Genomic DNA, 25,871 nt, shown 5'->3' with positions numbered 1-25,871 from the left:
TTAAAGCCCTATGAAGTTGTGTGCTTCAAGTCCATGGGTCTATTAAAGATCCTAGGCTTGGGTGAACAATGATAAAGATGTCTCAGTTTATCATTTCTTTATTTTAGCCAGCATCAGAATAGTTCCTAGGTAGCTTATTTACATTCAGTTCAGAACACATTAGTGAGGGCCCACTGGCCCTCTGCTTCACCCAGTAGGACATGGAGAGATGCTGTGGCCACACTGAGTTACCTTCTAAGCAGTGCTTTCCAATAGAACTTTCTGCAGCCATGGAAATGTTCTCTGTCTGTACTATCCAGTGTGGTAGCCACTAGCCATGTATTGATATTGAGCACTTGAAATGTGACTAGTGTGACTGAGGGACTGAATTTTTAAGTTTATTTACTTTTGATTAATTAAATTTTAAGTAACGACATGTGGCTAGAGGCTACCATATTGCACAGTGCAGCTTTAGGGGATAATGTAAGGAATTCTGAGACAAGTGACCCCTCTCGGGATAGCTAGGCCCTAATATAACAATCAGTTACATTCCAAAACTTTATGCTCCTTGTTTGCAACTGGATTTTTTCTCCATAGGAAGAATGCAGTGATAAGGGAGCCCTGGTGGCGCAGTGGTTAAGAACTTGGTTGCTAACCAGAAAGAATGCAGCAATAGGGTTGAATTTCTAGGATCTACTAGAGGAGGATTATCTGCCGTGATGTGGCATGTATCTCATGAATCTCATGGCTTCGATGCTACTGAAATTTTCAGATGTTACTGAAGTTGTTTCTATGGGAAAACGAATGCTGAGTTTCCTCTCTTCTGGCTGGGAGAGGTGTCCTTTTCAAGGAGACAGAGGAACAAGTCCTGGATGCTTTCCAAAGTGGGCACATTTATTTCCTTGGAAAGCACCCCCATCCTCGCAACCCCCTCACTTACCTATCTCACTGCCCCTCGTGAAGGGCTGTCAAATGCGCAGATGCCCAAATCCTGGGGCCTGCCTTTGTACAGCCTTTGATTAAGGAGGTTAAGGCACAATCAGGAGAAGTTCTTGCTTGCATTTGGGTCCAAGACCGAAACGAGGGTGGCTGCTGTGGGTGTCTCCTGGTCGGCTGCGAGCCCCATATCTGTGTAGTGGGAAGTGTGGTGTTGAACCCCGCTTTATAGCAGGCTCCTGGTGCCAGGTGGACTATTGCAGCGTCATCACATAAATGCCCCCTTCACTGTGAGTAACCTTTCCCTCCCCTCTCTGGATTTTAGCTCTCATCCCTTTGTCCTGGAGGGAGGCTGTCCATAGACACTGTTTCATCATTTAGTTAATCTCCATCTGTTGTCACATAGTCAGCCAACAGTGGCATTTGCCTGCCTGTTAATCGAAAGTCTTTTTTTATCCATTGTCACTTACGGGATGAGCTGAATGACTCATTCTGCCACCGTCAGCCCTCTAGGGTTATTCACCACAATGGGCTTGATTAGCCAGATTAAAGTGTTCGCAACCAAGTTGCCTGTGTCATCAGTTCAGGGTCTGGGTCTCTGTCAGAGTTTTTGAGTTAATGTAGCCAGATGAGCTTAGGTAGTTCATTCTGGAGTTGAGCGGCTGGATCCAGGGTTCCTTTGTGACCCTGGTAACACCATTACTGTGTTGCTTTTATTACTAGTGTCATATGCTCCATGATGAGTTGATGTTGTCGCCTTTCTTTTCTTGATGTCTCTCACAGGTGCTTCTTTTGTGTACCTGCTCTGGAATAGTGCCTATTGGAAGGTGGGCCCTTAGACAGTGTTTGTGGAAGGAATGAGTATGTGTAGGATGCAGGTCAGGACCCTAGGAACAAGGCAAAAGGCTGCAGCAATTCCCACTTCAGGGTGCATGAAAATCACCTGGGAAGTTTAAAATGCATTGTCTCTGCCCTACCCCTGGAGAGTCCGATGTAGCTATTCTAAAAGGGGGCCTAGGTCTGTGCATTTTAAGCCAACCCTCAGGTGATTCCTTTTCAGGTAGTTAGCAGCCAGAAAGCGATGTTCTAGGGGCTTTAAGGAGAGCAGAGAGTTCAGAAGGTTTCATGTGGGAAATACCTGAAAAAAACAAACCAAACTAGTTGCCATCAAGTCAGTTACACTCAGAGCAACCCTATAGGACAGAGTAGAACTGCCCCATGGGGTTTCAAGGAGCGGCTGTTGGATTTGAACTGCTGACCTTTTGGTTCGCTGCTGAGTTCTTAACCACTGCGCCACCAGGGTTCCAGGTAGGACATTCAGGAAACCTTTTTTTTTTTTTTTTTTAATTTTTGTGCTTTAAATGAAAGTTTACGAATCAAGTTAGTCTCTCATACAAAAATTTATATACACCTTGCTATATACTCCTAGTTGCTCTGCCCCTAGTGAGACAGCACGCTCCTTCTTTCCACTCTCTCTTTTCATGTCCATGTGGCTAGCTTCTGACCCCCTCTGCCCTTTCATTTCCCTTCCAGACAGGAGCTACCCACATAGTCTCATGTGTCTGCTTGACCCAAGAAGCTCACTCCTCACCAGTATCATTTTCTATCCCATAGTCCAGTCCAATCCCCGTCTGAAGTGTTGGCTCTGGGAATGGAGGAAACCACTTTTAATGCAGGGAAGGCCAGTAGGTTTCATCTAACACGCAGCTCAGATCAGTTAATAGGGGCTGTGATGTTGAGGAAGAGTCTGAGGTCCTGTTTAGCTTGCTGGGGAAGTCCATGATGATTAATTAATGATAAATTAATCTGTTTATTAATCAGCTTATTAATCTTTGGGTGCAGATGGGAATGGTGGCACATATGCCAGGCTGTCATCTTGGTGGCCGAGAATCAGGGCCTGGACTCCTCAGCTGGCACAGATGGTCACAAGGAAAGCAGACCAAGATGCAGACTGCGAGAAATTATTATAATCATTGGCAACTTTTCCTTTCTTTTAAGATTTTTGGGGTAGATGTAGGAAGCAGCAGATGACCTATGAGAGGCCCTGTGCATAGTGGTGAGAGCACAGATTGAATCCCACTTTACCACCTGGCAGTTGTGTGACACTGGGCAACTTCACTCTCTGTGCCTTAGTTTCTTCATCTGTAAAATGGGGATACATAGTAGTACCTACCTCACAAGGAGGTTATGGGGATTGAATGAGGTAAAATATATAAAGCCTTAGTACAGGCCTGGCACATGTGCTAGGTGTTACTTTTATCATGAGATCATTGTGATTTGTGGGTACAAAAACATTTTCAGATCTTTAAAGAAGGCCCTTTTGGTGCCGGGCTGTGAAATTCACACAGAGGATGGTGTACCCGATACATCAGAACATCACCACAAGCACAGAGTGTCATATTTACTTACACACTCTTTCCTCTCGTAGACAAAAAGGGATCATAAAACACATGAGTTGGTTTATGCCTTCTGACAGTTTACCCGTGCCAGTTGAGCTGAAATAACAAATGTATAAGTAAAGATTTTTGTTTGAAGTTTTGAAAAAGAAGAGTGCAGTTGAATTTTTGCAAGGGGGGAAAGGGTACTAACTGGGGCCTAATTTCAGAGCGAGGCTGCTGGCAGTGTTGTTGTGTGCTGTCGAGTCAATTCCAACTCATAGTGACCCTATAGGACAGAGTAGAACTGCCCCATATGGTTTCCTAGGCTGTAATCCTCACAGGAGCAGACTGCCACATATTTCTTCCCAGAGCTACAGGATAGGTTCAAACCTCTGACCTTTCGGTTAGCAACCAAGTGCTTAACCATTGCACCACCAGGGCTCCTTGCTGGCAGTATTAATAGTGTAGCAAAAAGAACCAGCAGCACTCCCGCTTACAAGCTGGCTGGGATGGTTTTCCTGTTAAGTCTGACAAGCTACTCTGCTGCTTAGCAAAGCCTCCAGGGCAGCTCCAGCCTGGAACAGGTTCTCCTGAAGTCTACAAAGCCCACGTGAGACTCTTGCTTCCCAACCATCTAATTGGTTTTCACCTGAGTAGTATTAAGCTCCTGTCTACGTGCAGGAAGAGTGTTTCATTCCATTGTGCATGGGGTCGCCATGAGTTGGGAGCCTGCTTGAAGGCAACTAACAACAACATGCCTTGCATTGCACTGAGTGTTGTGGGAGATACAAAAGAGGTGGCCTATTCCATAGGTACGTTAAGCTCTGGTTGAGTAGATACGCCAAACAGCTAACCAAAAAAACAAAAACTAAATCTGTGTGCTGTCTGTGAGGGGGCCGCAGAGCTACATAGCTCAAGGACCTTGGGATGCTCCCTTTGGTTTTTACCATAGACAACAGGGTGGCTAAGATGTATAATCAACAAGTGCAGTATGTGATGAGGGCCACGTGCGTCCCAGAGCAGTTCAAAGGGAGATCATATTGCAATGCTGGAGGAATAATGAAAGGTAGTATGAGACCTGGGCTGAAAGCTCGGAACAGTTTTTGGAAAGGAGGGGTTTCTGGGCTGCAAACAGAGCATGTTCAGAGAGTAACAAATAGACCGTTTTGGTGAAGCAAAGACCACACAGGAGGGCTGAGGCCAGGATGGTAGCGGCTTTTCAGTACCAGTGTGGTGGGAGCTATTGCAGGACGGGTTTGGTTTTTTGGTGAGTAGAAGAGTGACAAGACTACTACAGAGCAGAAGTAAGATTGACCCATGGTAGAGGTGGGATGCATTAGAGAGAGAACAAAGGGGAGGGGTGGGAGGGGAGACAGGATTGGGTGCAGCAGTGAGCTCCTGACCTACGGGCACTGGAAGTGGACCTGAGAGTCCAGCCTTGAGAGACATTTTGAAGAGACTAATTCCAGGAGTCATTTATCTTGAAAGATGGATGTATTCTTATCCAACAGTCAACCTCTTCTTGTGTTTTACAGATTCAGCCAGTTATTGAGCAAACCTTTCCTTTTTCTAAAGTCCCGGAAGCCTTCCTGAAGGTAGAAGGAGGACATGCACGAGGAAAGACCGTAATTAATGTAGTTTAAATAAATAACTCAGTTTAGTGATTGTTGACTCTCTAATTTGGGGTCTTCCTGTGGGCTCGAACTTTTTTCTAGCCATTGCTTTTCAAACATTTTCTCCAGGTTAGACTGTAAAATCCATTAAGTTGAAAAAAATAAAAAGTTTTTTTTGCCAGGAATTTTCCCTCTTCTGAACTGAGCACAGAGATGGATTCTACAGCCACACTTCACTCTTTCTGCTTAGGACAAGTTCACCCTGCCTCACCTCATGTGCTTTTTGGTGTAACCTCAGCCCCCGACACATCCATGCACTCATAGGTGTTGAGAGGCCCTCTGTGCCAAGCACAGGGATGCACAAGCATATAAGACATGGCATGAAAATATCAACACTAGTGCTTGTCTTTAAAAGTTAGTGAGATTTGTATATTAATATATATATTTTTAATACTGTTTTTCTTTCACACCAGCTTTACAACTTGCTGAGGCACCTTCTAATAGCTCAAACTCTATTTTATTGTCTTAATGTTTGCGAGATACTAAAACATTGGGAATATGAGTAGATGGCAGCAAGATTTTGTTTAAAGCTAGTTCTGTCTTAAATTAGTCAACAGGCACTTTTCTAACTAGCTAAGGTTTCCTTTTACTGTTGTTCCTCCTCTCTAATATGGTGATAACTGTCCCCAAAGTTTTGAATCTCTTAGAGTCATACATAAAAATCTGGCCAGCAGGGAGGCAGGGCCAAGATGGCGGAGCAGTTGGGTGCTTCCTGTGGTCTCTCTTACAACAAAGACCTGAAAAAACAAGTGAATCGATCATATATGACAATCTAGGAGCCCTAAACACCAAAGGCAAAGCTGAGGAGTCAGACCGAGCAGCAGGGGGAGAGAGAGACAGTTCAGAAGCAGCAAGGATTTGCTGGACCTGACCTGGCTGGCACCCTGCAGGCTGGATTGGCCAGCACACATGGGTTCAGGTAAGCAGTAGTGCTTGGGAAGTGTTTTCCACACCGGGAGAAACTGAGCTGTGGAGAGTGTGCACAAGCCTCCAGAACCAGGGAAAAACCGCACTGAATCTGCGAAAATTAAGTGCAAGCGTATAGCCTACCACAGAGGATCAAAAAAAAACCTTTCCCCCTCTGGGAAGTACCTTTCTCCATTTACCACCCCTCCTCACTCTGTTCCGGTCCTGGTCCGGCTTCAGTGATTGTCATGCCCCCAGGGCTGGAAGTGGGATCAGTTGCGTGCCCCAAGCCATTCTCCTGGCTATGGAGAGGGAACAAATTGAACAGAAAAATATAATCTACCAGCTCCCCTAAGCCAGGAACTCAGGGCAGGCACAGCCCCTTTGCCTAGGCACAGGCATAAGGGGTTCACAGACTTTGAATGCCTTTCACCCCTGCCTAGACCTTTGTGGGCCCATTTCAACAGTGTAGGCCCTAAGGCCCTCATTAGCACAGTACAACAGGGTGTATGCCTGATCTCTATTTTCAACTGCAACAGTGAAGAGGGAGTGGCAGATTTGTGACATTTGACATTACCCTTCCATTAAGCAGGGTCCTCCCCTACCCACATCAGAGGCCTGAGGACTGGTGGCTCCACCCACTCTACTTAGCACCCGTGACAGGGGTCTGAGAATAAATGGTGCCTCCCCGTCCTTAACAGCTAACAGCATTCAGTGCCCAGAGCCTGGTTGCAAAACCCACCCACCTACGTGCTCCAGGGAACAGGGACACGCCTTCCACCCAGGCACTTGGGTAGCCATCAGTCCTCTACCTTTTTCAGCACATAACCCCCTACTGCAGCCTCCTGTGCCTACTCCAATCAGCCCTAGTAGCCCTGCCTATCTAGGACTGTAAGTAAGAGCCTGCACCACACACTCAGTGACTAACAACCTGGACACCTGAGCTGAATCCACACAAGAAAAGTAAACAGACTCCTGGGCTCACACACCTAGTAACAGCTCTAACTACCTGGTGACAGGATGTGAGAACTTCAAAGATGCCAGTAATCAAAGTAGCTCATACAGCCAGACTATTTGGGCATATTGAAACAGAACAAGAAGCTAGGACACAGTAAGGGAACATAAAATAATAACTTATTGATGGCTCGGAGACAATAGTCAATATCAAATCACATAAAGAGGCAGACCATGATGGCTTCAGCAAGCCACCAAAAGAACCAAGAAACCTTCCAGATGAAGAGAACTTATTGGAATTACTGGAGATAGAATTCAAAAAGATTAACATACAGAACTCTTCAAGACATCAGGAAGGAGATCAGGCAAAATGCAGAACAAGCCAAGGAACACACAGACAAAGCAACAGAGGAACTTAAGGTTATACAAGAGCATAATGATAAATTTAACAAGCTGCAAGAATTCTTAGACAGCAAACAGAAATCCAAATGATTAACAATAAAATTTCAGAATTAGACAACTCAGTAGAAAGTCATTGGAGCTGAACTGAGGCAATGGAAGTCAGAATTAGTGAGATTGAAGATAAAGCACTAGACACCAATTTATTTGAGGAAAAATCAGATAAAAGAATTTTAAAAGAAGGAACTCTGAGAATTATGTGGGATTGGAGTACCAAAATGGGGGGATAACAGAAAATACAGAGAGAATTGTTGAAAATTTTTTGGCAGAAAATTTCCTTGATATTGTAAAAGACGAGAAGATATCTGTCCAAGAAGTTTATTGAACCCCACACAGGGTAGATCCCAAAACAGAGCACCAAGACATAATCAAATTTGCCAAAACCAAAGATAAAGAGAACTTTAAGAGCAGCTAGGGATAAACAAAAAGCCATCTACAAAGAAGAGTCAATAAGGCTAAGCTCTGTCTACTCAGCAGAAACATGCAGGCAAGAAGGCAATGGGATGACATATATAAAGCCTGGGAGGAAAAAAATTGCCAGCCAAGAATTATATATCCGAGCAAAACTCTCTCAAATATGATGGCAAAATTAGGGCATTTCCAGATAAAAAGGGAATTTGTAAAACCAAAATTACAAGAAATACTAAAGAGAGTCATCCGGTTAGAAAATCAGTAACATCAGATAACAAACCAAGACTAGAACACATGACAGAACAACCAGATATCAACCCAGATAGGGAAGTCACAAAAATAAAACTAAAACACTGAAAATAGGGAAACAGAGATGTCAGTATGTAAAAGATGACAACATTAAAACAAAAAAGAGGGACTAAAAAATGTAGTCATTGAACTTTCATATGGAGAGGAAGTCAGGGTGATATCAAGAAGTAAAAGATTGGTTTAAACTTAGAAAAATAGTGGTAAATATTAAGGTAACAACAATCCTACATATCAAAATTAAAAAAGAAAAACAAACTCAGCAAATACAAAATCAACAACAATGAAAATACACAAAAAATGACTCAGCACCTAAAATTAAGTGGAACAAAGAAACTGTCAACAACACACACAAAAATACATCAAAATGACAGCACTAAACTCATACCTATCCATAATTATGCTGAATGTAAATGAACTAAATGCACCAATAAAGAGATAAGAGAGTGGCAGAATGGATTAAAAAAAGACAGTCTGTCTATATGCTGCTTACAAGAGACACACCTTAGACTCAAAGACTCAAACAAACTAAAACTCAAAGGATGGAAGAAAGTATCTCAATCAAAAAACAACAGAAGTGGCAGTGCTAACCTCTGACAAAATAGACTTTAAAGCAAAATCCACCACAAAGGATAAGGAAGGATAATGATTAAAGGGTCAATACACAGGAGGACATAACTATAATATTTATGCACCAATGACAGGGCTCCAAAATACAAAAAACAAACTAACAGCATTGAAAAGAGACATAGCTCCACAATAATAGTAGGAGACCTTAGCACACCACTTTTGGCGAAGGACAGAACATCCAGAAAGAAGCTCAATAAAGACACAGAAGATGTAAATGCCACAATCAACTAACTTGACCTCACAGACATATACAGAACACTCCACCCAACAGCAGCCAAGTACACTTTCTTTTCCTATGCACAGGGGACATTCTCCAGAATAGACCACATATTAGGCCACAAAGCAAGTCTTAACAGAATCCAAAACACCGAAATACTACAGAGCATCTTTTCTGACCATATAGCCATAAAAGTAGAAATCAATACCAGAATAAGTAAGGGGTGGGGGGGGCGGGGGGAGACAACAAATACATGGAAACCGAACAACACCTTGCACAAAAACTACTGGTTTATAGAAGAAATCAAGGATGGAACAAAGAAATCCACAGAATCAAATGTGAATGAGAACACATCCTACTGGAACCTTTGGGACACAGCAAATGCAGTGCTCAGAGGTCAATTTATAGCAATAAATGCACTCATCCAAAAAAGAAGAAAGGGTCAAAATCAAAACATTAACCCTACAACTTGAGAGCAGCAAAACAGAGGGCAGCAAAAGGAGCCCATGGGCACCAGAGGAAAGGAAATAATAAAAATTAGAGTAGAAATAAATGAAAGAAGAACAACTGCAAGAGTTGACAAGACCAAAAGCTGGATCTTTGAAAAGCAACAAAATCAATAAACCATTGGCCAAACTCACAAAAGAAAAACAGAAGAGGAAGCAAATAACTTGTATAAGAAATGAGATGGGTGATATCACAAGACTCAACTGAGATTAAAAGAATCATAACAAAACACTACAAAAAATTGTACTCCAACAAATTTGAAATGGACAAATTTCTGGAAATTCACTACCTACCTAAACTAACAGAAACTGAGGTAGAACAACTAAATAAACCTGCAACGAAAGAAGAGATTGAACAGGTAATTTAAAAACTCCCAACAACAACAAAAAAAGCCGTGGCCCTGCTCGGTTCACTGAAGAATTCTACCAAAGTTTCAGAGAAGAGTTAACACCACTACTACTAAAGGTATTTCAGAGCATAGAAAGGATGGAATACTTCTGAACTCATTCTATGAAGCCAGTATAAACCTGATACCAAAACAGGTAAAGACACCACAAAAAAAATTACAGATCAATATCCCTCATGACCACAGATGCAAAAATCCTCAAAAAAATTCTAGCCAATGGAATTCAATAACATATCAAAAAAATAATTCACCGTGACCAGGTGGGATTCATACCAGGTATGCAGGAATGGTTCAACATTAGAAAAACAATTGATGTAATCCATCACATAAATAAAAGATAAGAACCACATGATCTTATCAGTTGATGCAGAAAAGGCATTTGACAAAATCCAACATGCATTCATGGTAAAAACTCTCAGCAAAATAGGAATAGAGGGAAATTTCTCAACATAATAAAGGGCATTTATACAAAGCCAACAGCCAACATCACCTAAATGGAGAGAGTCTGAAAGCATTCCCTTTGAGAACGGGAACCAGATAGGGATGCCCTTTATCACCTCTCTTATTCAACATTGTGCTTGAGCCCCAAGCCAGAGCAGTAAAGCAAGAAAAAAAATAAAGGACATCCAAATTGGTAAGTGTCATGGACTGAATTATGTACCCCCCAAAATGTATGTTCCAATTTGGCTTGGCCATGACTCCCGGTATCATGTGATTTTAAATCCTGCCTCTCTGATATTAATGGGGAGGGGGTGTCAGTTGTGTTAGTGAGGCAGGACTCAATCTACAAGATTGGATTGTGTCTTGAGGCAATCTCTTTTGAAATATAAAAGAGAGAAACTAACAGAGAGACGCGGGGGCCTCATACCACCAAGAAAGCAGTGCCAGTAGTAGAGTGCATCCTTTGGACTCAGGGTCCTGTGCAGAGAAGCTCCTAGTACAGGGGAAGATTGATAAGAAGGCCGACAGAGAGAGAAAACCTTTCCCTGGAGCTGATGCCCTGAATTTGGACTTTAGCCTATTTTACTGTGAAGAAACAAATTTCTGTTTGTTAAAGCCATCTACTTGTGGTATTTCTGCAGCACTTGATGACTAAGCAAGGAAGAAGTAAAAGTATCCCTATTTGCATATGATATGATCTTATACACAGAAAACCACAAAGAATCCTCAAGAAAACTATTGGAGCTAATAGATTTTAAGAAAGTATCAGGATACAAGATGAACGTACAAAAATCAGTGGGATTCCTCTACGCCAACAAAGAGAACTTCAAAGAGGAAATCACCAGATCAATACCATTCACAATACCCCCCAAGAAGATAAAACACTTAGAAATAAATCTAACCAGAAACGTAAAAGACCTACCTATACAAAGAAAACTACAAGACACCACTGCACGAAACCAAAAGAGACCTACATACGTGGAAAAACATACCATGCTCATGGATAGGAAGACTCCACATTGTGAAAACGTCAGTTCTATCCAAAGCGATCTACAGATACAACGCAATCCCAGTCCACATTCCAGTGACATTTTTTAACAAGGTGAAGAAACAAATCACCAACTTCATATGGAAAGGAAAGAACCCCTGGATAAGTAAAGCATTACCGAAGAAGAAGAACAAAGTGAGAAGCCACACAATACCCGATTTGAGAACCTATTATACTGCCACAGTAGTCAAACCAGCCTGGTACGAATACAACAGATACATAGACCAGTGGAACAGACTTGAGAATCCAGACGTAAATTCATCCACGGATGAGCAGCTGATATTTGACAAAGGCCCAAAGTTCATTAAATGGGGAAAAGACAGTCTCTTTAACAAATGGTGCCAGCAGACTGGATGTCCATCTGCAAAAAAATGAAATGACCCATACCTCACACTATGTACAAAAACTAACTCAAAAAGGATCAAAGACCTAAATATAAAATCTAAAACGATAAAGATCATGGAAGAAAATATAGGGAGAACACTAGGAGCCCTAATACATGGCATAAACAGAGTACAAAACATAACTAACAATGCACAACACCAGAAGAGAAACTAGATAACTGGGAGCTCCTGAAAAATCAAACCCTTATGCTCATCCAAAGACTTCATGAAAAGAGTAAAAAGGCAACCCACAGACGGGGAAAAATGTTTGGCTACGACATATCCGATCAGGGTATGATCTCTAAAATCTACAGGATGCTGCAAAACCTCAACAAAAAGATAAATAACCCAATTAAAAAATGGAAAAAGGATATGAACAGGCACTTCACCAAAGGAGACATTCAGGTGGCTAACAGACATGAGGAAATGCTCACGATCATTAGCCGTCAGAGAAATGCAAATCAAAACTACAATGAGATACCATCTCACCCCAACAAGGCTGGCATTAATCCAAAAAACACAAAATAATAAATGCTGGAGAGGCTGTGGAGAGACTGGAACACTTACACACTGCTGGTGGGAATATAAAATGGTACAACCACTTTGAAAATCGATTTGGTGCTGCCTTAAAAAGCTAGAAATAACCACCTACAGATTGGGAAAGAATTTTCAGCTATGACATCTCCGACCAGCGCCTGATCTCTAAAATCTACATGATTCTGTCAAAACTCAACCACAAAAAGACAAACAACCCAATCAAGAAGTGGGCAAAGGATATGAACACACATTTCACTAAAGAAGATATTCAGGCAGCCAACAGATACATGAGAAAATGCTCTCGATCATTAGCCATTAGAGAAATGCAAATTAAAACTACGATGAGATTCCATCTCACACCAGCAAGGCTGGCATTAATCCAAAAAACACAAAATAATAAATGTTGGAGAGGCTGCGGAGAGATTGGAACTCTCATACACTGCTGGTGGGAATGTAAAATGGTACAACCACTTTGGAAATCTATCTGGCGTTATCTTAAACAGTTAGAAATAGAACTACCATACAACCCAGAAATCCCACTCCTGGGAATATACCCTAGAGATACAAGAGCCTTCATACAAACAGATATATGCACACCCATGTTTATTGCAGCTCTGTTTACAATAGCAAAAAGTTGGAAGCAACCAAGGTGTCCATCCACGGATGAATGGGTAAATAAATTGTGGTATATTCACACAATGGAATACTACGCATCGATAAAGAACAGTGACGAATCTCTGAAACATTTCATAACATGGAAGGCATTATGCTGAGCAAAATTAGAGGCAAAAGGACAAATATTGTATAAGACCACTATTATAAGATCTTGAGAAACAGTAAACCTGAGAAGAACACATACTTTTGTGGTTACGAGTCGGGGAGGGAGGGAGGGTGGGAGAGGGTTTTTTTATTGATTAATCAGTAGATAAGAACTGCTTTAGGTGAAGGGAAAGACAACACTCAATACATGGAAGGTCAGCTCAATTGGACTGGACCAAAAGCAAAGAAGTTTCCGGGATAAAATGAATGCTTCAAAGGTCAGCGGAGCAAGCGCGGGGGTCTGGGGAACATGGTTTGAGGGGACTTCTAAGTCAATTGGCAAAATAATTCTATTATGAAATTATTCTGCATCCCACTTTGAAATGTGGCATCTGGGGTCTTAAATGCTAATAAGCGGCCATCTAAGATGCATCAATTGGTCTCAACCCACCTGGAGCAAAGGAAAATGAAGAACACCAAGGCCACACGACAACTAAGAGCCCAAGAGACAGAAAGGGCCACATGAACCAGAGACCTACATCATCCTGAGACCAGAAGAACTAGTTGGTGCCCGGCCACAATCGATGACTGCCCTGACAGGGAGCACAGCAGAGGACCCCTGAGGGAGCAGGAGATCAGTGGGATACAGACCCCAAATTCTCATAAAAAGACCAAACTTAATGGTCTGACTGAGACTTGAGGAATCCCGGCGGCCATGGTCCCCAGACCTTCTGTTGGCACAGGACAGGAACCATCCCCGAAGACAACTCATCAGACATGAAAGGGACTGGTCAGCGGGTGGGAGAGAGACGCTGATGAAGAGTGAGCTAATTATATCAGGTGGACACTTGAGATTGTGTTGGCAACTCTTGTCTGGAGAGGGGATGGGAGGATAGAGAGAGAGGGAAGCCGGCAAAATTGTCAAGAAAGGAGAGACTGAAAGGGCTGACTCAAGAGGGGGAGAGCAAGTGGGAGTAGGGAGTGAGATGTATGTAAACTTATATGTGACAGACTGATTGGATTTGTAAACGTTCACTTGAAGCTTAATAAAAGTTATTAAAAAAAAAAAAGCTAGAAATAGAAGTACCATACGATGTAACAGTCCCACTCTTTGGGATATACCCATAGAAATAAGAGCCATCACACAAATAGGTATATGCACACCCATGTTCACTGCAGCACTGCTTACAATAGCAAAAAGTTGGAAACAACCTAGGTGCCCATCAACAGATGAGTGGATAAATTATGCCACATACACACAATGGAATACTACGCAACAATAAAGATCAATGATCAATCTGCAAAATATAACATGAATGAATCTGGAAGGCATTATGCTGAGTGAAATTAGTCACAAAAGAACAAATATTGTATGAGACCACTATTATAAGAACTCAAGAAAAGGTTTAAACCCAGAAGGAAACATTCTTTTATGGTTACAAGGGTGGGGAGAATTCACTAACTAGATACCAAAACCAAAAATCAAACCCGGTGCTGTTGAGTCGATTCCAACTCATAGTGACCCTACAGGAAAAAGTAGAACTGTCCCGTAGAGTTTCCAAGAAGCACCGGGTGGATTCAAACTGCATACCTTTTGGTTCGCAGCTGTAGCTCTTAACCACTATGCCACCAGGGAGTTGTCTTAGGTGAAGGGAAGGACAACACACAATACAGGGGATGTCAGCACAACTGGATTAAACCAAAAGCTAAGACATTCCTTGAACACGGCCAAACACTTTGAGGGACAGAGTAGTAGGGGCAGGGTCTGGGGCCCGTGGTTTCTGGAGACATCTAGGTCAATTGGCATAACAAAGTTATTAAGAAGATGTTCTGCATCCCACTTTGGTGAGTTGCGTCTGGGGTCTTAAAAGCTAGCGAGCAGCCATCTAAGATGCAGTTAGTCCCAGCCCACCTGGAGCAAAGGAGAATGAAAAACACCAAAGACACAAGGAAAATATTAGCCCAACAGACAAACCCAAAACCCAAACCCAGTGCCATTGAGTCAATTCCGACTCATAGTGACCCTACAGGACAGTAAAACTGCCTCATAGAGTTCCCAAGGAGCGCCTGGCAGATTCAAACTGCCGGCCCTTTGGTTAGCAGCTGTAGCACTTAACCACTACGCCCCAGGGTCAAAAGGGGCACGTAAAGCAGAGACTTCCTCAGCTTGAGACCAGAAGAAATAGATGGTGCGCGGCTATCACCAGTGACGCCCTGATAGGGAACACAACAGAGTCCCTGATGGAGCAGGAAAAAAGCGGGATACAGAACTCAAATTCACCTAAAAAAGACCAGACTTAATGGTCTGAGACTAGAGGAACCCCAGAAGACATGGCCTCCAGACTGTCTCTTAACCCAGAACTAAAACCATTCCCGAAGTCAACATTTCAGACAAAGATTAGACTGGAGTATAAAACATAAAGTCATACTCATGAAGAGTGTGCTTCTTAGTTCAAGTAGATACATGAGACTAAATGGACAGCTCCTGGCCGAAGGCAGGATGAGAAGGCAGGAAGGGATAGGAGCTGGTTGAATGGACGTGGGAAACCAGGGATGGAAAGGGGAGTGTGCTGTCACATTACAGGGATTGCAACTAGGGTCACATAAAAATGTGTATAAATTTTTGTATGAGAAATTAACTTGAGCTGCAAACATTCACATGAAGCACAATAAAAAATAACAAAAATGAAAAAAAATCTGGCCAGCAACTTAGTTGTTTACTTTTTAAGTTGAAAGATAGGGTTGAAGTTTCTAACAACTGTTTTTAATTTTTCATAGGGGCTGGGCCTGTTTCGACATCTGAAACCTGTTTCAGAGTTTTTCTGGGGACTCCAGCAGGCCCTAAAGCGCTCCTTTCTGAACTCAGATGCCTGCCTTTAGGTATCTCGCCAGTAAATCCGTTGTGGTGTGAGCTTTTGTACTTCTACTCTGTCCCTCTGTTCATTTAAAATGTTCTTTGTGTCCTGTTGTCCTCATTCCCATTACTGCACCTTAGATACTAGCCTCTAGCTTTGGTGTAGACCTCTGTTTCAGGTAACTTTCTACTTGGTTTATTCTTGTCACTCATTTGGCAGCATGTTGGATGAATTGCAGCTCTCACCAGTACACATTTATTTCAAGAGAGGAAAAAAAAAAAATGCACTTTTCTAGTTGGAAATATAAGCTGCTCTTGACTTCCATCTGGAACCATCTCAGCTCCTTTCCTTTGAAGGCTCCCAGGCGATAGTGAAGGGTAAAAACTTGAGGCAGGGGGGATGAGCTGGGACTCACCCTTACCTCCACCCTCAGAAAGTGGAGCATACCCCTTTTGACCTTGAGTGCAGAAAGAGGGTAGTCAGCAAAACTTTCCCTGCTGTGAGTCCAGCACCCCTGAGACCTGCCTCATCCTAATCAGTCAGACATTTGCTTCTAATATGCCAGGTAACTGTCTTTGAAGTGTTACACGATGGCTAATGAATGGATTCTACCAGATTTCATCAGTACAGTTAACCAGAAACAAATTTATGCAAGAGATAATTCAACACAGGCTATTGTAGAATGTCTTCCCCACCATACTGTAATGATACACACAAAAGGCCTAAGAATCCGAGCTATACTCTAAGAACAAGACAGACATGATGGCTGCTGTTGTACCTGTGTGAATTTTCTTTGAAAACTGACAATAAACTGTTCTGACGACCATAATTGCCTGCCATAGACTCCAGAGAGAATCAGAATTTCCGAATTGGAAACACACTTGAACAGACTTGAAAAGGATATAAGATTCGTTCTACCTTTGACAAAAGCCCCAATATTCAGTGATGAGGAGGACAAAAAGGGGAAGTATCTATTCAAGGAACGTTTGTCAGCTTCGTTCAAAACTAGAACCCTGTGTTTGAACAGTACCATCTGGGCCAGTGTATTGTCAGCAGTTAAATATTTTCAGTTTTCTTTCTTGACATGCTGCATTGTAGGATTTTCAGAGTTCTCAGATTCAACCAAGAAACATTCCCTAAGGTCTGCTTTGCTTCACTTTCTGGAGGAATTGCTAGTCACCCTCTTGACTTCTGCACCTCGAGGTTCTGCTGCCAGAAGTCAGTGACGCTAGGGGCTCCAGTAACCGCATGCCAAGGCTGTTCCACCAGCAGTCTTCGCCCAGGAGCGCTGCTGTGGAACGCTACAGGGAAGTCAGCCCCGTGCAGGGCCTTGTGCCCATGAACCTGATTGGCAGGCAGGAAATTAGGCCAAGAGACCTGAGGCAGGATTGAGCGTTGATGAAGCACTAGCTGTAGGTGAGTAAGGATGGGCTAATAAATTAAAAATAAAAATAAATTAGATGGTGGTAATACTGTTCCGGTAGCATCTGTGAGAAAGGCATTAAGCAATGCTCATTTGTGACATTCTAGGGCAGCCCACGAGTGAATTAAAATAGCCCAAATCCTGCTAATAGATGTTAGCAGATATGGACTTGCCAATTTACTAATTTTTAATATTAACTGGAGGAAAATCATATTTTGTTTATACTTATTCAATTCTTTAAAATATGTCCGAATATATAAGGCCATCCTTACTTTGCTGTACAGCATAATTAATGATTATAGGAAAAGCAAGGTCAAGGACTAAATTACAAGCCTAATGAAGTATTTCTTCCCTAATAGTAAATAGTCTTCCACCTTACAGACTTAAGCTTTTACCCTTTCTGTTGACGTGTAAGGGATTTGTAGGTCCACAAAGCCGGTAAATTTGTTCATACTCTCTCCTGTCACTGTCTTTGGAAATAATTTAAAATTTACAGTCCTGAAGTTTTGATACAACCTTTTTTAAAAACACCAAAAGCTGTTCATGAGACAACCTGTTTAAACAGCTACTGAAAGGAAGTGAAACACAAGAAATGAAAGAAGGACAAAATATTGGTTTAAAATTATTAGAGTCTTTTGAAAAGATGAGACACCTCCCCTGGGCATATAGCAATGTGATTCAAGATTGCATTTAGAATTAGTGAAGGAGTAGCTCCATCTTTCCTCTTGGCTCTTCCATCAGCACTGCTCCTTTTTAAAAAAGAAATCATAATAAGGTGTCTGGAAGGCCCCCCAGAAAGACTGGTGTTGCATTCTTTCTTCAGGTTTACAGGACCAAGGCTTCCCACACTTGTGTTAACTTCTCTTTGCTGCCAGTGTTGAGGATAATGTGATTTTGATCATACTGTGCACCCCCTGAAAAAAAGAAAAGAAAACTATGCTTTAGCAGACATAGTTTATCACAACTCCAATATAATGAGAGTATACAGGGTATAAAAATACTGTCGCAAGGGAGGAAAGCTCTAAACACGCTCATAGGATGAGAGGGCCATTCTACTACAGGCTGTTCTAATACTCCAGCATCCTTCACACAGGATATCCTATATCAAAGGGCTCCTTTTTCTATTACAGTCTTAAGTGCTAGTGCATAAAAAAAAAAAAAAAAATCATACTTAAAATGTCTGAAATTGGGGGTAGCAAGGAGAAAAAATCTTGAGAAGGGAAAAGGAGCAAAGAGATTGTACAATCTATTCGGTGGTGAGATCATGGATTTGAGCTACCAGGGAGGAAAAAGCAGGCAGACCTGGTGGTGGGTGATTGTGTATGGTTTTTAGGAGGAATATTTTTTGGCATGAAGAACAGACTGGATGGTGCCTGGCTATTATTATTGAACATTTTGATCAAAGAGTCTATAGAAGAATCCTGATCAAAAAGGGGAAAATACAGAATAGAATTTGAAATTCTCATGTAATCCAGAATTTCTGGAGCCATAGAAGCTGGATGAAACCCCAAAACTATTGCCCCGAGATAATCTTTAAACCTGAAACCAAAAATATCCTCTGAAGTCCTCTTTAAACCATAAAAAAAAAATGTCTGTCTTGAGCTTTGCGCTCTTTTAAAGAATGGTATATATGGGATCAGACTGATAACAGGCACTCTAAAGGTTAGAGAGAAAGCTCAGGGGGCAGTGAGTTTATGTTAATGGTAGAGGAATAATTTGGAAAAGGATGGTGAGAATGGTTATACAAGTTAATGTAATCAATGTCACTAAATTTTATATGTAGACATTGTTGAACTGGTATATTTTTTGCTGTGTATATTTTCAACAACAACAAATTATTTTTAAAACTAACACACAATGAAGAACAGCTATGTTAGGCCAAAGGGGATGTTTGAGATGGACAAGGTAACAGTGCCACTGCTGGGAACTCCCAGGCTTTGGTGTGTAAAACTTCATAGCCATTAAGCTGCCGGGTTTCACTGTAAAACTAGTAACATGATCCCCACAAATTCCCTTCCGCCAGAATGTCTGTAAGAAAATTTTCCAAGGGTGCTTCCTGAATATTTAAAATATTTTAATGCTAAAAATAGTCCCATGGCTTCTCCTTTCAATGGAGAAGTATCATCAAAAGAAAGGGTTATCTGATGTTTTTTCCAGTGTGGAATAAACATCCTTTCATATACCTTATCCTTTCTTTAGCATGTCTCTGCGCCCAGATTATATCACCAAAGCCCCGGTCGCAATACAAATCTGTATCCAGATGGAGGGTAAGTGTGACTGGTATGGAAATCATGGTTTGCCCTCAGGCCAAGAAGAACTAAGTATTCTCCTTTCAAGCATTTATAAAAAATCAGAAAGGTCTGAAAACCTGTGCAATAAACCTACATCTAGGTAGTTGGGAAAGGAAAATCTCTTATACTCTTCTTGTAAGAAATAGGCTTATCATCGATAATTTAGAGCTTCCATGCAGCTAGATATGTCATATAGAATACAAGGGCAAGATGCCTTACGCCTTTTATGTATAAGTTTGCAAAGGAAAAAAAACTGCTACTACCAGTACCGTGCCCGAATTCCACTACACACACACACACAATACTCCACTGAGATTTCAGAAAGTCTTATGTTAAGGTCACAGTGTCTCTTTTTCTTTCTTCCGATTATAGTATTTTAGCATTAGTTTTCTGTCGGCTATGACTGAACCACATAGAACCGGTTCAAAGCCCTGGTTTCTGTGTATCATAAATCTAAATAGAGTCATGAAGACCAGAAAGTTCTTGAGAAATAATGGATTCATCCTTCTGCCTTTGGGAAGAATTCAAATCATTCCAGACTTTTGATTTTTTTTCTTTTTTAATTGGCAAGAATCAGTCTACACTGTTGTCATAATATAGTCTGGTAAAATAAAAATTAAAATAAAACCAAACCCATTGCTGTCAAGTCTGTTCTGACTCATAGCAACCCTATAGGACAGAGTAGAACTGCCCCATAGGGTTTCCAAGGGGTGCCTGGTGGATTCGAACTGCCGACTTTTTAGTTAGCAGCCAGAGCTCTTCACCACCACGCCACCAGCGTTTCCAGAATAATATGTGACTGTCTACCAAAACAGATAATTCCTCAAACACTGGGAGATAGTTTAGAAAAAAGACACTTGTTGTAATAAATCTTATAGCAATTTTAATAGGCAATGAATGGTTCAGTATTTGAACCTAATGAAAATCAGAGTCTCCTACTAAGTATACTTTCCCTTGCAGTTTGTGGACTATGTAGCCCTACTCTCTGATGTCCACTAGATGGCATCATTCTCTTACATGCTGAGACAAATTCAGCTTAAAAGGAATTAATTATAGCAGCTACCCAGGGTCTGGGTTTACCAAGAGCCCTGGTGGTGCAGTGGTTAAGTCCTTGGCTGATAACTAAAAGGTTTGTAGTTTGAACCTACCAGCTGCTCCACGGGAGAAAGATGTGACACTCTGCTTCCGTAAAGATTACCGCTTTGGAAACCCTTGGGGGCAGGCCTACCCTGTCCTGTAGGGTTGCTACGCGTTGAAATCCACTCAAGGCACTAGGTTAGTGCTACCATGCTAGCTACCGACAGGCTATCATATTTACTCATGAGGCACTCAACTAATTTATAAGACATTTTAGGAAAGGCCCTTGGAGTTTTCGAGTTAAGCCCTAAGGAGGTATCTCCTAGAATCTCACAGTTCACTCCAGAGCCAAGGCTAGAAGCCAGGTATCCTTACTCCTGTTCCATTGCTAATGTAGCAAATGAGAAAAAAAAAAAAAATCCTCTATTCTTGGAGCTTCTAGAGTATAAATTTTATGAAGCCAAAAAGTATCCATTTGTTCACTTTTTAGTACCTTCGGTGTCTAGCCCAGAGCCTGCCACATAGTGGGTACCCAATGAATACTTGTTAAAAGAATAAAAGAAGAAATGCCCTACCCAAGAGACTAGCTCACAAGGATTACAGTGACCTAAACCCTGGACACAGAAAGCTGATCCCATTTGTAAGAACCAGGTTTGTTCAGCCTTCTCCTTTTGGGACTAAATAGCCTAAATTTTCTAACATTTCATCATAAGCTCCATTTTCCCAACTCAAGTTACATTTCTTGGATTTCTGTGGAGGTTTCTGAAACCTATATAATGAGGATCCTCACTTCAACAAAGCTGATTAAAATAAGAATAAAGAAATGTCTGCTGGAGTGATTCTTAAATCAGTTTGAAACTCAGGTTGATTATCTGTAAAATGGGTGTATTATATCTATCTATATAACAGCAAATCTGTTGTACAAATGTAATGTGAATGAGGTATGCTATATATTACCATTCATTTTCTGAAGGCTGCATTTATTTTCTTTTTCCAAGAGTCCTACTTGCTTTTTATACAATGAATGATTTTTGGTCTCCACTCAGCCTATAGTTATATAGCTCAGTTTGTGTGCTCCAAATATAGTACTCTGCCTTTGCCTTCATTAAATTTAATCTGTTTGCCTCCCAGCACCTTTCCAACTTCTCAGGGCCTTTGTGAATTCTAATCCAATTGTTAAACAGATGGGCAACTCAGCCCACCTGGAGATCCTCCAGCAGCAACTCAGCCACTTCTGTCCCCATTCACTTCCCCAGCCCCTGATGAAAAACCTTCAGGCGTATTCTCCATTATCCAGAAGCGTTATATGAAAGCCAGATTATAGCTGTTTCCTTACCCCTACATCATAATTTTTTAGTTAAAAATGGCACTGGCCTGACCCATGACTTACTGCTGTTGAGTCGATTTCGACTCATAATGACCCTCTAGGACATAGTAAACTGCTCCACAGGGTTTCCAAGGAGTGGCTGGTGGATTCCAACTGCCAACCTTTTGGTTAGCAGCTGAACACTTAACCACTTTGCCACCAGGGCCCGGGCATTGGCCTAGAGCCCTGATTAAAATCGAGCCAACTTCTAGCGATGATTTAAAAGGAAGTATGTGGCCTAGTATGGGTTACATTATCAGTGTTTCACTAAACTGATAAAACATAATCATGCTGGCTTTCTTGAGAGGGAATAGAAAAGTGCCAATTAACAATTTAAAGCAAAATCACCCTGGATGACATGAATAAAACACACTTTCATTTGCTTGCCAGCGGCAGCAATAGTTCACTGAATTCCCATGTCTAGACTAGGTCAGTTTTTTTTTTTTTTTCTTTTATGCTGTTTTAAAATTATTATCAGTGGTTCTCCAAGAGGGGTCCCCAGACCAGGGGCATCAGCATCACCTGGGTACTTGTTAGAAATACCAATTGTCAGGCTCCATTCTGGACCTATTGAATCAGAGAATCTAAGGATGAGGCCTGGTAATCTGTGATTTAATAAGCCCTCCAGGTGATTCTGATGTAGATACAGTTTGAGAACCACTGGTGTAAATTTAGGGTTGAAGGTTCAAACCCACTGGCCGCTCCACAGGAGAAAGATGTGGCAGTCTGCTTCTGTAAAGATTTACAGCCTGGGAAACTCTGTGGGGCAGTTCTATTCTGTCCTGTAGGGTCGCTATGAGTCAGAATGGAGTGGACGGCAATGGGTTTGGTTTGGCCTAAGTCTTGTTCTTCCCCGGGCACCACCAGCTTGCTCCGGATTAACCGGTTTTGAACACAGGTTCACTTGAAATCCTCCTGGCTGTGTTGTTTGTTTTAAGGAATAACACTGTAAGCAAGTGCCTTTTAGATCTTTGTGATACAAACTTACATGCACATACATGAGAATCATCAACTACACTGACTGAGATTACAAGCTCTTAGCTGGTGATTTTTAGTCTAACACTGTTATAATAAAACAAATGGTGTGAAGTCAGATTCTAGCTCAGCACTTATGGGTTTGAGATCATGGCCAAATTGATTAACCCCTCTGAGCCTCAGTTTCTGTGGCTATAAAATGGGGGTAGGTAGATAACATTCACCTCTTAGGGTTGCTGTGACAATCACATGAAATAATGTATGTAAACTGCTTAGCACAGTGAGTGCCTGGCACATAGCAAGGGCTCTGTTACTATTATTAATGATATTATACTCATGATTTTCAAGAACTAAGAATATATATAATTTATATTTTTTTCAAGAATATATTTAGTTGAATAAGGAAAACACATGATCCTTACCTTTGACATCTAAAACTAAATTTGGCTTCAACTTGCTGTAGATTCTGCCATCCGACTTCATGCTCCAGAACTGGCTGTCAACATCCTGGTCAAGGGCCAGGCCCAGCTTAGAGCCGGATGTGACCAGGCTGCCCACGATGGTCAGGCAGCAGTCTTCCGCTATCTGCTCAGTGGAAAAGACAATACATCTTAGACATGGAAACACGTTTAGATCTCATAGCAATTATTGCCCTGTTAAAATTGTTTTTTTTTTTGTTTAAATTATCTTAGTTCCTAGTTTCATTTACCCCACATGCATTTCAACTTTCAGCCAAGGTAGCTAGGATCAGACAACAAATATTTATGCCAAAATCAGACAACTAATATTTCAGATAACCTGAGTGGAGAAAACATTCTCTGTTCTTGTACATCATAGGAAACGTCTGCCCTTTGTGAGACTATCTTACTAGCATGGAAAGCCTCAGAACAACACAGCTGCCCGTGATGGTGCTTTTCCCTCTCAGAAGTGCCTGTGATCTGAGGCTAGGTGTGCAGCTCCATCTCCCCAGGTACCCACCTCTGCTCATCCTGCCCTTCCCGCTTCTGACTGTACCTCTAACGCTGAAGGCTGTCGTTGCACAAGAGTGGCTGAAAAGGTATTTTATCCACGTAAAACTTGAAATTGCATTTATTTACTTCTCTTGTCTTTCCTTCATGAACAGAGTCTAAAATTTTCTAAAAAGGCATGCTATGAAACTATAAAAAGAGGAAGAACACAAATCACTAGAGGATGGCTTAATGCAAAGCTTTTGTGAGTCCTCTGCAGTGAATCTACCCATAATATATAAATAATGTATGGCAGTCATATACATGACCCTAACACAGACTACTATAGAAATGCTTATTAAAAGCATACTACTCTATTGAAATAAAAGGATTGTGATGATCTTGTATGCTTTACATTTTCTCACTGACCTACTGAATTCAAAGTTGTTAAATGGCTTCAATGAAATGTTTGTGAGAAATCATTGATGAAAGGCACCATTTTCTTCAACTGCTTAAAATAATTCAAAGTTAGAAGTTGGTGGCTTTTTTATGCTTCTGTATTACAGCTACTTCTGTTTCTCGTGCTATTTCTGTTATGCACGTCAAAACAGTACTTCTGTTTACTGAAAGGATGATTCTCCCTCAAGCAAAAGAGACCTAACTAACAAGCTGTGTTCCCTTTCACAAGATGTATGCCTTCTGCTGACTCATGGGGCACCAAGTTTAAAAAAAATTCAGGAGCAAAGAGTCAAGCCCATAAAATCAAGGAGTAAAAAAGAATATCTACAACAGAAATATAAGCTTCTCTCATAAAATATTACTACATTCAGATTTTAAATAGTATTATGGCAGGAGTGACGTTAGAGGTAGTAGGGCCATTAACATTGTGAAAGTTTGACAATTAGGAAATGGGTTATGTTGTACACACGGCAACATCTCTTTAGCCTTAATCCTACTCTGTGAGGTTCTCCAAAATGGAAATAAACCAAGAGTGATTTCTGTTGACAGTGCTGGAGTTTATAATTTATTTCTATAACAAACAGATTATTGAAAAGGGGAGAGGAACCCAAACACTTCCTTTTTCTGTTACTATATAAGAATCAAGTATAGATACAAATACTTTGGATCAGTGCTAGATTAGTTTCCCATTTTAAGTTCCTAAACTGGTTCTCTACCGCTCCTCTGTCACTTTGTCGTACCGTGGTGGCTTGTGTGTTGCTGTGGTGTTGGAGGCTATGCCACCGGTATTTCAAATACTAGCAGAATCATCCATGGTAGACAGGTTTCAGCAGAGCTTTCAGACTAAGACAGACTAGGAAAAAGGACCTGGTGGTCTACTTCTGAAAAATCAGCAACTATACACAGGGAACTCGTCAGATGGAATACACAGGAATCAAATTCACTGCATTGGAAAGTATGGAGAGGTTCAATATCATCAGCCAGAACAAGCCCAGGGGCTGACTGTAGAATAGACCATCGATTGCTCATATACAAGTTCAAATTTAGCTGTAGAAAATTAAAACAAGTCCATAAGAGCCAAAGTACAACCTGGAGTATATCCCATCTGAATTAGAGACCATCTCAAGAATGGATTTGATGCTAACAAGCGGCCATCCATCTAAGATGCATCAACTGGTCTCAACCCACCTGGAGCAAAGGAGAATGAAGAACACCAAGGTCACATGATAACTATGAGCCCGAGACAGAAAGGGCCACATGAACTAGAGACTTACATCATCCTGAGACCAGAAGAACTAGATGGTGCCTGGCCACAACAGATGACTGCCCTGACAGGGAACACAACAGAGAACTCCTGAGTGAGCAGGAGAACAGTGGGATGCAGACCCCAAATTCTCATAAAAAGACCAGACTTAATGGTCTGACTGAGACTAGAAGAATCCCGGCGGCCATGGTCCCCAAACCTTCTGTTGGCCCAGGACAGGAACCATTCCCGAAGACTACTCATCAGACATGGACGGGACTGGACAGTGGGTTGGAGAGAGATGC

The 25,871-nt window shown here is 41.5% G+C and overlaps 2 protein-coding genes across 3 annotated transcripts in view; one reads left to right on the top strand and one right to left on the bottom strand.

Annotated features, from left to right (window-relative positions):
* The window catches only part of RTN4IP1 (reticulon 4 interacting protein 1), a 56,206-nt gene extending 50,693 nt beyond the window's left edge, over positions 1-5,513 (top strand). Inside the window, exon 9 of one of the 2 annotated variants that reach the window (XM_049898342.1) lies at positions 4,829-5,513. In XM_049898342.1, the coding sequence (XP_049754299.1) occupies positions 4,829-4,936 (108 nt within the window). In that variant the 3' untranslated portion in view covers positions 4,937-5,513. The remainder of the gene's footprint in view (positions 1-4,828) is intronic. The other variant, XM_049898341.1, reaches the window with a different exon arrangement.
* A 12,288-nt stretch (positions 5,514-17,801) lies between these two features.
* CRYBG1 (crystallin beta-gamma domain containing 1) overlaps positions 17,802-25,871 on the bottom strand; it is a 246,296-nt gene continuing 238,226 nt past the window's right edge. Inside the window, exons 21-22 of the mRNA XM_049898281.1 lie at positions 23,340-23,502; positions 17,802-18,122 (exon numbers count right to left, since the gene is read on the bottom strand). Coding sequence (XP_049754238.1) covers positions 18,034-18,122; positions 23,340-23,502 — 252 coding nt within the window. The 3' untranslated portion in view covers positions 17,802-18,033. The remainder of the gene's footprint in view (positions 18,123-23,339; positions 23,503-25,871) is intronic.

The sequence above is a fragment of the Elephas maximus genome, chromosome 1, assembly GCF_024166365.1.
Source record: "Elephas maximus indicus isolate mEleMax1 chromosome 1, mEleMax1 primary haplotype, whole genome shotgun sequence".
Lineage (NCBI taxonomy): Eukaryota > Metazoa > Chordata > Mammalia > Proboscidea > Elephantidae > Elephas > Elephas maximus.
This window is presented reverse-complemented; position numbering and strand designations above follow the sequence as displayed.